This window comes from Coenobita brevimanus, chromosome 44 (assembly GCF_032717465.1).
Source record: "Coenobita brevimanus isolate Jiangsu-jjx chromosome 44, ASM3271746v2, whole genome shotgun sequence".
Classification (NCBI taxonomy): Eukaryota; Metazoa; Arthropoda; class Malacostraca; order Decapoda; family Coenobitidae; genus Coenobita; species Coenobita brevimanus.
The window spans coordinates 16,107,401-16,123,007 of NC_136997.1; the positions used below are offsets into that span (position 1 = coordinate 16,107,401).

The following is a 15,607-nucleotide window of genomic DNA, read 5'->3' on the forward strand; positions in this document are numbered from 1 at the left end:
ACAGCTGCTTGGATACCTGCACTTCGCTGACAATGCAAACCTGTCCCAAACTGACCCTTTGTGGAAAGTGAGGGATTTTCTCAACAGGATTAGGGATCGATTTATGCGATTTTTCCGGCCTATGCAGAAAGTCGTCATAGACGAATCCCTGGTATTGTTCAGAGGACGTCTAAAATTCATGCAGTACATCCCCAGCAAACGCCACCGCTTTGGGATAAAGTTCTTTGTGCTGTGTGACTGTGAGACGGGGTATATCCTGGATTTTGTCATCTACTCTGCTAGCACAATGGATGTGAACAGGAAAGACCCACTTGGCTTCTCTGGCTCCGTTGTAAAAGTGCTGATGGAGAGGTATTTTGGTGGTAATCATGTGCTGTACACAGACAATTACTACACAGCACCGAAACTCTCCAAATACCTGGATGAACACGGCATTGGCACTGTTGGCACTGTACGGAGCTATAGGAAAGAGTGGCCAAGTTTCCCCGAAGCATCATCATCATCCAAGGGAGATGTTCACCTGAAGAAGTCAGACAAGCTTCTTGCGATCAGGTGGCATGACAAGAAGGTCGTGAATATGATCAGCACCATCCACAAGGGGGAATTGCAGAGAACTGGGAAGGTCAGCTACAGGACGGGAGAGCCAATCATGAAGCCTGATGCCGTCATTGATTACAATGTCAATATGAGACTTGTTGATAAGTCTGATATGATGACTGGCGAAATCGATTGTCTCAGGAGAAACACCCGATGGTACAGGAAGGCTTCCCTGCACATGCTCGATATGTGCATGCTCAACGCCTTCATTCTCTACAAGACACAAGTCGGGGGCATAAGGCAACCATCACTGAGACAGTTTTCCAAGACTGTCGTGCAGCAGCTACTTGCACGATTTGGTCAGGTGACGGCATTGATCCCGAGGCGACACTCTGACACACAACCTGACCGTCTTGAGTGCCGCAATTACATGAGCCGGCACCAGCTTGTGAAATTACCTCTTACAGCAGGCGGCAGGTTGTCACAGGGCCGCTGCAGAGTATGTTCTAACACCACACGGAGGCCTAGGACGAGAAAAATGAGCACACACCAGTGCCTGGAATGCCAAGTCGCTCTATGTGTAACTCCGTGCTTTGCCGAGTACCACTCTCTGAGTAAATACTGAAAGTGACAGTGATATATAGTGATGCGACAGTGACGTGCTTTGCCAATAATTGTATAATAGATAATGTAGTAATAAGGGATATTTTGCCTAGAAAAAAATGTAAATATTGGCCAGTATAATAAGTGATATTGTAATAAGAGAATCTGCGGCACTTGTGTAATTCTGCGGCATCTGTGTAATTCTGTGATGCACCAGTGACGCAATATAGTAATAAGTGCAGTGTAAATATAATGTATATTGCCCAGATTATATATAAAATAATATTAGAAGTTAGAAAGAATGAAAAGATCGCATGAAACGTCAGTGAGCGGGTGCCGCCGCAGTGAAGTGAGGCGCAGCCTCAGTGAAGAGCGGGCGCAGCCGCAGGGAAGTGCCTTTTACCTACCTCAGTGAACATAGAGTGGGTGTTTATCGTATGTACAGTGTTCATATATGTTTATATTACTGTTATGAGAGAGTGGTTGGCATTTGGTACTGGTGTGTGAGGCGTAAAATAGTTATTTCACACCCCTCACTTCTAACGGCTCTCCCCGTCCTGTGAAAGTCAACAAAGTCATGAAACCTACATCAATGGAAAGCTGAAGGTTAGTACTTTCTAATGGTACCTTATTTTTTTCTCTAGCTTTATTCTGTCCAGAGTTATTAAGGTTCAAAGGTTTGTTTACATTTGGCTGAAACCCCCGCGGGAGAGGACAGTCAGACCAAAACAATACCCGCGGTTAAAGGGTTAATCTCATCCTTGGCTTCCCGCTCCCTCTCTCCACCCCTCCACATGACTCACATACACTCTCTTCATCAGTCTTTCACCCTCCATCCTCTCCACATGGCCAAACAACCTCAGTGTATACCTCCTAACGCTTCCTATCACATCCACATCCACACCACAAAGCTCCTTTATATCCTCATTTGCCAGCCTGTCTCTCCATGTGACTCCACAGGCTCCTATTAAATAAATCATTTCCACTGCTCTCACTATTGAATTGTGTCCTTCCAACAACGTCCAAGCTTCACTTCCATACATTAGAATTGGTATCACAATACTGTCATATAGCAACTTTTTCACTTCCATGCTCATTTCCCTGTTTCTTATCACTGCTTTCAAGGAACCAGCAACCTTTCTTCCCTGCTGTACCCTCTCAAGCACTTCACCCTCCAAACCTCCATCCTTACTCATCACACTACCAAAGTACTTAAACGTAATCACATTTTCCAAATCCTCATAATCCAACCTCGCTGAACATTTACTGACTTCACCTCTCTCAAAGACCATCACTTTACTCTTTCCTACATTCACCTTTAGATTCCGTTCCTTACACACTCTCCCAAAATCATCCACCAAGCCAAGCAGCACCCCTTCGTCTTCACTCAACAACACAGAATCATCTGCAAACAGCAGTACAGGGAGTTTCCAAACACCCCTCTCTCACCAAGGCCAATCCAACATCCACTACCCTGCCTTGTACCTCTTTTATTACCCCATCCATGTACAGATTGAACAACCATGGAGACATGACACATCCCTGTTTCAACCCAACCTTCAAAGAGAAAAATTCACTCCGTTCACCATCCACATGCACTGCAGCCTTAGCACCATCATACATACTCTTCACAGCATTCAACAACTTCCTATCTACTCCATATATTCTTAATACTTTCCACAATCCTTGTCTATCCACCTTGTCATATACTTTCTCCAAATCCATGAAACCCGCATACAACTTCATTCCCTTCACATGAAACTTTTCCCCTAAAGATCTAAGAATGAATATCTGATCCACAGAATATCTTCCCTTCCTGAAGCCTCCCTGTTCTTCTCCAACTAATTCCTCTGTTCTTTCTCTAACTCTGTCAGTAAGTATCCTACCATACACTTTTCCTGTTATACTAAGAAGACAAATGCCCCTGTGATTGATTACCACACACTTCTTTTTCCCCTTTTCCTTTGTACAAAGGAATAATTGTATCTGACTTCCAATCCTCCAGGACTCTACCTTCCTCACAGGCCAATCTGCACATCTTTCACATCCATTCTGCTACTATCTTTCCCCCATGCTTCAGCATTTCACCACACACTACATCAATTCCTGGGGATTTCCTCAATTTAACTTTCCTCATTGCTTTCACAACTTCTATCCTACTGGTTTCTTCCTGTCTTCTCACTTCCGTCCTTCTCCCAACCATTCCCCAGCCACTTATAGTTGCATTACTTCCATCCTCTATGTTCAACAATTCCTTAAAGTGTTCTCTCCATCTGCTCACTTTTTCTCCCTTCTCCACTAGTAATCTACCATTTTTATCATTCACTCCCCTGCTAACTTCATTTCCACCCTCTCTTACTCTCTTCACCTCTTTCCAGAACATTTTCTTACAGTTCCTCCACTTTACACTCAAATTCCTTCCAAATTCCTCATCCACTCTCTTCTTATTCTCTCTTACTAATCTTTTCACCTCTCTCTTCCTTTCTACATATAACTCTCTCTTCCGCCTCTCTACTTCTTCCACACCCCTATTTTTCATCCATTCATTGTATGCTTTCTTCTTTTGTGCCACAACCTGTCTCACCTCTTCATTCCACCACGCTGTTCCTTGCATCCCCCTCCGTCTTCTCTTCATCCCACACACCACATCACATGCTGCACATATTTCCTCTGTGAATATCCTGCACACACCTTCCACGTCCCCCATCTGCTCCAGTTCATATTTGGCCAATCGTTCCTCCACTTCTCTCTTATGTGCTGCCTTCTTCTCATCCTCTTGTAACCTTTCCACTCTTCTTGCAACTACTCCTTCTTCCCATCCTTCCCTTCATCTATTACTCCATCTTATTTGGATCTTGATTCTGGCCACCGCCAGTAGTGATCAGAAAGTCCACTCCCCCAACCTTTATAAGCTCTTGCATCCATTACACATCTTCATATCCTTTCATCCACACACATAATCAATCATTGCCTTCCTTTCATTCAGTTCACCACCCACCCTTCTCATCACTCGCCACGTATACCTGTGGATAATTTTATGCCTGAAGAGGGTATTGGCTATCACCAAACCCCTCCCAGCACAAATGTCCACTAAAGCACTGCCATTCTCATCTGTCTCAGCAGGCACACCCCACTCACCAACTATTCCATCCACCTTCACATTCCCTACTTTACCATTCATATCACCTATCAAAAACACTCTCTCATTCCTTCCAAACTTTTCCATGCACACTTCCACATTTGTCCAGAACTCTCCTCTCACTCTGCTTGCACGATCTTGCATTGGCGCATACACGCACACATTCGCCCACACTAATATTCCAACTTTCAATCTTACCCACACAATCCTTGACCCAACTGATCCATACTCTCTTATGTTCTTCCATGTTTTACTCACAACTATACACACTCCTTCTTTTGCCCTCTCATCTCACCTACTCCTGCACATATACCCCATCCATACTCCCATTCTCTCACACTCTCACCTCCATTTAGTTTCAGTTACTCTACATACATCAACTTTTGCACCTTCAAGCACCTGGACAATCTCTCTCTCACCTCATCATTCGCACCTCTTACATTCCATGTTGCAATTACCATGTCCTTTGTCCGGTCTTGGGTCGTCATCTTTTGGTCAGTCCTTGTCCGAGGCTTCTTGTTCGACCTTTTACTTAGTTGTCTTCTGGGGAGGGGCACTAACCCTCCGTCAACCCTTTCAGTCACCTTATACGACAAGCAGGGATACTGGGGGAGTATTCTTGAGAAACTCCCCCTACCCAGGGGGTAACTTCTAATAGTAATAGTATTATTTCTAGGAGTTGCAATACCCAGACTTCTACATGCTTAACAATGTAGTGCAAGAATCGAGCATCAATCCTAGCCAAACATACATTTCCGTGTATTTGTGTGTGTGTGTGTGTGTTCTTATAAAATTGTTCTTACCTAATTGTATCTTTACAGGACTGAGTCAAGCTCGTACTGTCCCGTGTCTTAAACCATATTTATCGTACATATCCTTGTATTTGTGAATTGTTTTAGCACACACTATGTCATTCGGTAGTGCATTCCACTGATCAATTGCTCTATTTGGGAAACTAAATTTCCTTACGTCTTTATCACCTCTCTTTTGTTGCAGTTTTTTGTAGTGTCCTCTTGCTGATGCTTCCTTATATGTTAAGTAATCATATATGTCTATTTTCTCCTTCCCTGATATGCATTTATATAGCATAATCATGTCACCTCTTTTCCTTCTCTCCTGTAGTGTTGGTACATTCACTTTATTTAGTCTTTCTTCGTAGCTTAGATCCCTTTAGCTTGGTACCCATCTTGTAGCAGTCTTTTGAACTTTTTAAATTTTGTCTATGTCGTTTTTGAGATGAGGACTCCAGATTACTGATGCATACTCCAGGGTTGGTCTGATGAATGATGTTATTAGCTTTCTTTGTACGTCTTCATTTCTGTATGTAAACGCTATTCTCATATTGGCAAGCAGTGTATACATGTTCCGTACCTTCTCACTGATGTGGTCAGCCGGAGATAGTCTGTTATTGACAATCACACCTAGGTCCTTCTCTCTTTCTGATGTGTGTAGGGTTTTATTTTCTAATGTATAATCCCAATCCGGTCTTTTGTCTTTTTCCACTTTTACCAAACTTGATAACATGACACTTGTCCACATTGAATTCCATTTGCCATGTATTACTCCATTCATGAAATTTATTTAATTCTTCTTGTAGCTCTTTACAAGAGTCTGTGTTAGTAATTCTCCTTTGTATTTTTGCATCATCCGCAAACATATTTAGATAGCTTTCATTTCCAGTGTTACTGTCGATATCATTTATATACACTAAAAACATAATTGGTGCCAGCACTGAGCCATGTGGTACTCCACTAGTCACTTCTTTCCATGATGAGTAATTTCCCCTTAGTACTGTTCTCATTTTTCTTTTCATGAGAAAATCTTGCGTCCAACAATACAGTTTGCCTCGAATTCCTACTTGATGGTACAGTGTCCATAAAAGTCTTTGGTGTGGTACTGTGTCAAATGCTTTCTTGAAATCTAAATAGATACTGTCCACTCATCCTTCTCTTTCCTGTAATGTGTCTTTTACTCTGTCATAGTAGCTCAACAGATTAGTAACAAATGATTTTTCTTTTCTGGAACCAAACTGCCTTTCTGTTATCATACTGTATTCTTCTACGTGATTTACCAAAGCTTTTCTTATAAGCTTTTCTAATACCTTGCTTACAACACTGGTTAGTGATACTGGTCAGTAGTTAAGTGGATTTTGTCTATTCTCTTTCTTAAATAAGGGAACAATGTTTGCTTTCTTCCAAATATCAGGTAGTTTACCCTGACTCAAGGAGTTCTTGAAAATTAAAAATAATGGTTTACTTAACTTCTTTGCTCATTCGCATAGCACCCAACATGAAATTTCATCAGGATCATTTGCTTTTCCTTTGTCTAATTTACTTAGCTCATCCTGTATTTCTTTTTCTGATGTTTGTATATCTGGTAGTATGTGTGGCCATGCATGTTCCACATAATCCCTCTCAAAATTATTTTACTCTGTAAAAACTGATTGGAAATTCTTGTTTAGTGCTTCACAAATATCCTTCTCTTGTGTATAGGTGATTCCATCATCAGTAATGGATTGTATTTTATTGTTTACTCTGGTTTTGCATCTGATGTAGCTGTAAAATAGCTTTGGTTGATCACTACTTTTATTTATGATATCCTCCTCAAACTGTTTTTGGGCTTCCCTCCTTATTCTTGTATAATCGTATCTTGCCTGTTTGTAATTATTATATGCCCTTTCACTATTGTGTCTTCTGTATCTGTTCCACAACAAATCTCTTTTTTCTTTTGATTTTTTACATTCTGTATTGAAACATTTCTTTATTTTCTTTTCTGCTTCTTTGTAATGTAGGATGTACTTCTGGACTCCTATTTCATAAAGTTCACAGAATTTTTCATATATAGCATTTAAATCTTGTCCTCTAAGCTCCTTTTCCCAAGCTATTTCAAATAAGTACTTCTTTTGGTCATGATACTTTCCCTTTTTATAGTTTAGGCTCATTTTGTAACTTTCATTGTTGTTATCTATGTCATATGAAATCCTGAAATTGCAATTTAGTACTGCATGGTCGGTTTTGGCGAATGGAGGGTGATATATTAACTTGTCAACATCGTTTTCTTGCCTAGTAAATATGAGATCTAGCATTGAGGGCACATCGAGTCCTCTTTTTCTGGTGCTTTCCCTTACATGTTGCATTAGGAAAAACTCTTGCACAAGATCCAGGAGCTTTTGGTCCCAACAGCTCTCTTGGCTTATTATATCTAGAGTATTCCAATTTATATTTGTATTAAAATCTCCAGTTAGTATAACTCTTTTCGATTTTTCTTCCATTTTATGTAATAATGCCCTTAAACTCTGAATTGTACTCTCCCCCAGGTCCTCATATTCGTCTCTTTCCCATGTGTTTAATCTGGGTGGCATGTAGAAATTGGCTACAATTATTTTCCCTTCAGGTGTATTTATCTCTACTCCAATCACCTCTACTTGTGAGGTTATACCTAATTCTATTTCTTTGAATTTTAGATTTTTCTTAGTTAATATTATAATTCCTCCTATCTCTTCTCCATATATTATATTCCTCTAAGTTTAGGATGTTATTCCATATCCTTGGTGTTAATTTTGTTTCAGTTAGGCATATTATATGTGGTTCATTTTCTCTGACATAATCATTCATCTCTAATAATTTAAAATTCCATCCACATTTGAGTACATCAACTTAATCATCTTGTTTATATACTTGTCATAATTTGGTTCGACTACCTTCCTCCTTTTTATTCCCTCCTGTATATGTACCACTTTCGTACCTGCAATCCAATTACTTTGAAAAAAAAAAAAAAAAGTATTCTTCTCCTCCTCTGATCTTCCCTCATTTTTTGTTTTTGCTTCCTCCCTCTTCTCTTTCAGTAATTCCAATTCCTCTTGTGTTGGGCATCTTTTTATCCATACTTTTTTTAACTCCTCTTTTTCCATAAGGTTCTTTGCATTTTTTGGTATCTCTTCCACGGTGTTTACACTCTGGAAGATTACCTTTAGGGGTCTTGACTTGCTTTTCTCTTATTTCCCTAACCTTTTGTGTTCCTCTATGTCTTTACTACAGATTTCCTCTGATACTTCTTTCAATATGCCCATTACATTTGCCATCTCCTTTTTGTCTCTTGAGATCTTGTTTTTTACTTCTTCCTCTTCTATACCAATTATTACTATAGATTTTTTAATATCTACTGAATCTCTGACTAACTTAGGATTGTTTTGGATTATTCTTTTCACCTCCTTTTTAATGCTTTTTTCTTCCACCCTTTCTTCCAAGTCTTTCTTTACTTTCACCATTTCAGCATAAGTGGTTTCCACATCATTTTTGTAGCTTTGTACAGCTTCATTCACCTGTGTTATCTTCTCCTCAATATCACTGCTGTGCTCTATCAGCCTGCTTACTTGCCTAATTGTCTCTGTATCATTTTTTAACTCTTCCATAATACTCTCGTGGTTGAATACTGCACTTGCCATTTCACTAATTTTCCTTCTAAGTGTACCCACTTCAACTGTTAACTCGTCTATGGTTGTGTCTTTCTTGTTGACTTACTTTCCTAATATTTCTATTTCTTCCTTTTGCAAATGCATCTGTTTCTTAATTTCATCAATCTAATATTGAAAAGCCGTCTCTAACCTGTGTACTTGTTCAATCAGTTTATTGTGATTCTCCATTTCAACCAGTTCTTGGTAGAAATCATCATCCTGCTTTCTAACTTTATCCCTTTTCTTTTCCAAATTTGTTTTGCTAAAGTATGTGGTAATTTTGCAGTACTAAAAGCACATACTTACATTCTCTGGGGCAGATTGTAGGCTAAACAACGATCAGCTGATTGTGCGCATTCTTGCTCTGCTTGTTTACTTTTCTGTTTGACCAAGTCTTACTTAAAACTTCTTCTTTTTTATATTAGAACACCATTTAGTCTAACCTTGTACAGAGCTTGACTCATATAAAGATACTTCATTAGGTAATGCCACTGGCCAAGATGGCCAGGTATAGAGCGGTATCGACGTGCGTCTGTTCTCTCTCGGTGCCTCAGTGTGTGTGTGTGTGTGTGAGAGAGAGAGAGAGTGAACAAGAGAGAGCAAGAGTGTCTGTCTGTCTGTCTGTCTGTAATGAGGAAGACGAGCAGTGTGAGTTCAAGGTTGCTGCTACTCTGACCAGCCTTCATTCACCCAGTACGACCGATTATGGAAAAACATTCACGGAATCAGTGTTTGTAGTGGATTTTGGTGTCCTAGAAGTGTCATCGAAGTGATATCAGTGTGGTGGGCTAGTGAAAGCCTTTGTTGTCACCGAACCTTCGCCACGCATATGGACATCAACAAAAAAAATACAAAAAATTGCCCTCATTCCCCACTCACTCACTCACTCTATCTGCACTTCATGGACCATCTGATGCCATCATCTTGAAGTCAAAGGATTGACGAGTAATATGAAAAATCATTTGTTGCAACTGGTTAAATATTAACCCGCCCCATCCCGACGTTTTCTGGGCAGTGGTACGCTCCAGTCCCAACATTTTTGGACCTTTTTTTTTTTAGGCTCAAACATTTGCTTTTGGTGAGAAACATCGAAAATTCATAGAGAAATTGCTCACATGAGGTTTAAAATACTCGATCCAGGTACGAGTACCTCCTTACCTGATTGGGTTTTCTAACAGGCTGGCACCAAAGAAAACGAGTTCTATAGGAGGGTAACTATTTTATCCACTCATAAACAGTATTCATTTATTTACTTGGTATGAATTTATATGTAGTACAAGAATATATTGGTTTTCAAACAGTAATATAGGCATTATAACCATTGTTTCACTCACTAACTCATCACCATTCATGACCTTTTTTTTCCACATTACCTGATCATCATTTCTGACTATTTCTTCCTCTAATGCTATGTAAACTTTGTCCTCCACATTGTCATCGAATGGGGAATCACTCTGGCCCTGAATGTCTTTATTGGCCAGGTCACTGGTAACAGATGAATTGCCGAGACAATGGCGTGCAGAGGGGAGGGAGAGGTTATGCGGTGTAAGGCATTGTCCCTGCTTGGCATCTTGTAGAGGAATAGAGGAAGGTGTCCCGTGTATACGTGCCAAAATCACTCGCAAAATCACTCGCAAAAATTTAAAATTGTGCAAATTAGAGACCTTGCAATGTTGCCGCTTCAATTTACGTCTCCGGGATATGAGTGCACATCATGTGAGGACGTGAATTCACGTATCCAGGACGGGGCAGATTAACAGAGATATGAAGGTTTAAAGATAGACGATTTTGCCCATTTTTGTCGGGAATCCCTGGCTGGGGGGAACGTCTGCCAGATGGGAGGGGTTAAAGGGCATCATTCTGTCTTCCGATGGAGTGTTGGGTACTTTATCACTAGCACTTGTATATGTATCGAAATGCTTCATTTCTCCATTATATGGCCAGTACATGTTAATGTCTTCCACAAAATTAGTTTCTATGGTACTTTTTCATAATCAAATTCAACCACTGTCACACTATTTTCTTATGACTTGATGGGGCACCTTCTGTATATGCTGCTTTTCCAGTCAGTCACATCGCTAATTACCTCTGCCAATGAAGTAGGAGGAGGTTATGTATTCAGCTATGTTTGTTTGTCCACACGATGTCTCAAAATGTTCTAAGTGAGTTTCAGTGAAATTTTTTGGAAGGATGGGCCATGGGGCATGAAAGAATTGATTAAATTTGGGGCGGATTCAGTTCTGGATCCCGATCCTGCAATGGCATTGGAGGAGGTATGCGCTCTCTGAGTGATTTCTAGTTTTGTGGATGAAATACATGCAGGAGGCTGCACTTTTTGATATTAACCCACCTCGTCCCGTTGACATATATATGCATCCACACATTATGTCACTATCAGTCCCGTTGATGTACATAAACGCGCATCAATTGCAAGGTCCTTAATCTGCACAATTTTCAATTTTCATGTGTGATTTTTGGTACGTATACACGGGACACCTTCCTCTACAAGATGCCAGGCAGGGACAATGCCTTACCCCGCATGACCTCCCCCCCCCTTGCACGTCATTGTCTCAGCAATTCACCTGTTACCAGAGTAAAGACATGTCTTGCCTCGGTACGAAATGTAGGGCCAGAGTGATTCCTCAATCGATGACAATGTGGAGGACAAAGTTTACCTAGCATTAGCCCCTTAACCGCAGGGCATCACTTTCATGACACTTGGAAGCAAGGGATCATACCGCGGGGCATCACTTTTGTGATTCTGTGTTATTTTGAATTCGCCCAGCCTTTCAAGTGGTGGCTTGTATCATCTATCAGTACTGCCAATGTTCAACACTAGTCAGCACTCCTAATCTCATCTGTACTCCCATCCATTGTTGACAATTTAGCCATTGCTTCCCATTCTTGACTCCCCTCCCTACCTCCCCTCCATTACCCACTCCTCTTGCCTGCCCGGCCGTGCTACGCAAAGTAAACCTTCCCTGGAATTTTCCACTGATTTCATCCATTGAAATAAGCCCTATGCCCTATTCTTATACCAAATAATATATACAAGAAAGAAAGAAGCTAAGTGATAGTGCCATACACCTGGAATTGGCTAATTATTACCTGAAAATACCTCACAGGCACTCGTTCACTAATTTTCGCTGTTTAACTCCCCTTGAAATATGCCGTATAATCTACTCTCGTAATAAAAATATATATAAGAAAGGGAGGGAAAAGCCTAAGTGATATTTACATTCACCTGGAACTACCTAATTTATTATGTATTGTCTAGATTTCCTGCCAATCATTTCATAGCGTATATATTAGCAGCTTTCACCCCGCTGACATTCGCAGCATTGCATTTCCCCTAGGCAGGCCACCACACTGTATTCAGTTTACTGTCGTCTTTCAAGGTGAAAGCATGTCGGATTCGCGCCTGCCCAATTCCGTCGCTTTTTGCCCCATGCAAAGGGCCCTGTGACCTCTACCCCCTACTAAACCTCGTGTGGAAAGAGGTGACCTCTACCCTCTACTAAACCTCATGTGGAAAGAGGTAAAGGGGTAAGTGACTGCTGTTGAACGTGAACTGGCTAATTTGTCAATGAAAATGATAGACAGTGACTACAATCTATCTGGTGAGTAAAACAGTGCAAGTGGAAATGTAAATAATGTGTAAATAATATGTAAACAGCAGGTGAAAGCAATGAATGTAAATATAAGTGAACAGTGGAAAATAATTTTATAAGTTACTGCAAGTGACTGCATAACACAGTGTGAATAAAATAGAAATGTAAGTAATGTAAATAAAATAGAGAAATATAAATAGAAATGTAAATGAGTAGTAATATAAGAATATGAGTATATATACTAGGAGTAATGAAAGTGAAAGTTTCACTCTAGCATGTATGAATACTATGAGTTATGAAAGTGGAAATGAAAGTGACAGATTCACTCTCAACGCTAGTATACAGGACGAGAAAGTGAATGCTACGTATTTTACTGAAAGAGAAATTGAATGCCTACAGTGACAATAAACTACTGTTACTGAAGGAAACTTATGGATAAAGACTGTAGATATATATAAGTGTTATATAGTAATAGAAATATAAACTGTGAGTGTTTTTATGAATAATAAATGACAGAACACCAGCGGCGAACGATGTCAAGTGGGAAGGTCATACGCGCTCGTAATTTTCATTACTTTCACAGTGTTGTTGTTTTTTTTTTTGGAGTATGGATTCCAAAGTATTTGAGAATCATAGAATACGTTTTCTAGTGATAATATCAGGCTGTGGTAATCATATTACAGGTTGTCAGGAAGTGTAAAGTGGAGACTTCGGTACCCAACTTCAGAGGTCTCCACAAGTCCTACGGTGCTCGACGAAGGCTCAACAAACATCCCAGGAGAAAGCTGAAGGTATGTGCCATAGGCATATGTAATTTTAATATTCTAGGACTAATAACCGATTTTGGGCAAATATTTTTAGAGAGTCTGTCGGAGAGCGAATATGCCCATGAGACACGCAAGTCAGGCAAAAACAACCCCGCAGTTTAGGGGTTAGAGGAAGAAACAGTCAGCAATGATGATCAGGTAATGTCGCCAAAAAAAGTCAGGTATACTGATGTGTTTGGTGAGTGAAACAATGCTTATATTGCCTATATTACTGCGTGAAAACCAATATACTCTCGTACTACATATAAAGTCGTACCAAATAAATAAATAAATACCATTTATGAGTGGTGTGGAATAGTTACCCTCCAATAGAACTCGTTTTGTTTGGAGCCAGCCTGATAGAAAACCCAGTAAGGTAAGGAGTACAGCTACCTGTATCGAGTATTTTAAACCTCAGGTGAGGGATTTCTCTACGAATTTTTGATGTTTCTCACCAAAAGCAGAGGTTTGAGCCAAAACATTTATTTTCAAAATTGGTCGGGATTGGAGGGAGTCAGTGATGGAAAATCGGTCGGGATGGGGCGGGTTAACAGTTCATCACAGTGTATATACAGTAAACACAGCAAAGGGCATAGGTGTACTTGTAACAGAAATATGGCAGGTGAAGATGTTTTGCCTCAAGTGGGGCTAATGCATATGCCACAGCAAAATGCAAATTGATCCCACTGATATCTAGTGAGTGCACACACTTAAACGGAAAACATATATGACAAAGAAAGCGTACATTTGTCACACTAGAAAGAATATTACGCACAGATGGAGCTAGGCTGAAAAAAAAAAAATGTTTGAGTAGCAGAGGATGAAATATACCGTTACGCTATAAACAAACTATAGTTTGCAATCAAAGAATATGATGTAGCCATAATGAGCATAAACAGTAATTCTGTAATAAGGGTAGATAAGAGCAGTGATGACAAGTACAAAGTGCATACCAGTTAATGAAGGATGAGTGTTGTGGTGAAACAGGGAAAGAAAGTGCCAGTTATGTCAGTGTGATTCGTCACCTTGAAAACGATACTAGTAGGGTCGCTGGTGTGATGGAGTCTGTGAAGGATGAATGCCAGCGGAAAGGAGATCACCACCGTGGTGACAAACACCAAACCCCATGTTAACAGGGAGAAAGGATAAAGGATGTTCCTCCATTGGGGTAATGGCTGAGGTATTTCCAGGACGATTCCAAAACTACTTTCCCAATATGGGTAAGTCGAATCAAAGTCGCTTATTGAATCAGGAGCGATGTCCAGTGAGTTTATCACTAGATCCCTTTTTTTGTACATCAGTTCACCAAACATTCCCTTCCATGTTCCATTCCTTTTGACTCCCCATATTACATCATCCATGTAGTAAAATTTCATTCGAAAGTTAAGTTTATTACCAATAGTCTTTGCAGCATCTGCGTTGGCTCCAATACAATCACCTGCCATGTTTTTCTTGTCAAAGTAAATAAAAGGTTCATCAAAGCATATCACTGGCACCCTGAAGACATGACCTTCAAAGTCTTTGAAGTGGGGAGGAAACAGAGCCTCCCGACTAAGAAATTTTTCAGGACTCCAGGCTCCTAGGGTTGTCTTTTTGACTGAGTGGTGAACATCTGTAGGTCTGGAGGTGAAGGCAAGAAGGTGAGGTCGGCTGGCTTTGGCAGCTGGCTGGAGCAGCAGAATGAACCTGGAGCGCTGGATGACGGGCTGGCTGAGGACAGTGGTGGTGTTGAGGTGCGTGTCCAGGCAGAAGAGGACGAGGTAGCTGGGGTTCCAGTGTTTGTTGTTTGCCAGGAGGAGAAGGAAGGTGGTGGGGTCATGCTGGAAGAGAAGGATAGCGGTGAGGAGGGAGCCCTGGGTGTGGTGGGGGGGATGTGCGGTGTGGAGGAGTGAGAGCTGGGTGAGGTGAAGGACAGGCGTCTGTGAGGTTCCAGCTGCTGCCACCACCCGGCCCACGTCCAGCAGGCGCTGACTTTCGTCGTCTGTGACCAGCAGCAGGTCGTGGCCACGCAGTGACTCGGATGCCAGTGTTCTGAGAGCATCTTGAGCCAGGATCATGTTCTCTGGGGGAGAAGAGATCGAAATTAGTGACTGTTATCAATCCTGTGGTGTGGCACACGAGGGAAGGAGTTCCATCACATTCTTCTTCCTTTCACAAACAAAATAAAATTGACTGCTCGTTACTGAAAACATATTGGAGACAGGTTAACCAAAAAAAAGTTGGTGACTGCAATCACGAAATACCTGACAAAGAGTGCTTAATATGTGGAAGTTTAGCACAAGCGCTGATTAGCAAAAAATAAATAAATGAGTGGTATATGGAAGATGGACAACGAGGAAAAAATGGATGAATTGGTTGCCTTGGATGACAGAATGTAGCTCTAGTAAAATGACGATGGAGTACAGTGAGGACAGAAATTTATGAGGGTTAAGGTATAGATGACAATGAATGCAAAATA

General features: G+C 40.8%; 1 protein-coding gene across 1 annotated transcript in view; it reads right to left on the reverse strand.

The window, feature by feature from the left end:
• LOC145397993 (glutamate receptor ionotropic, delta-1-like) overlaps positions 1–15,607 on the reverse strand; it is a 188,543-nt gene that overhangs the window by 145,561 nt on the left and 27,375 nt on the right. Inside the window, exon 2 of the mRNA XM_080270961.1 lies at positions 14,175–15,211. Coding sequence (XP_080127087.1) covers positions 14,175–15,211 — 1,037 coding nt within the window. The remainder of the gene's footprint in view (positions 1–14,174; positions 15,212–15,607) is intronic.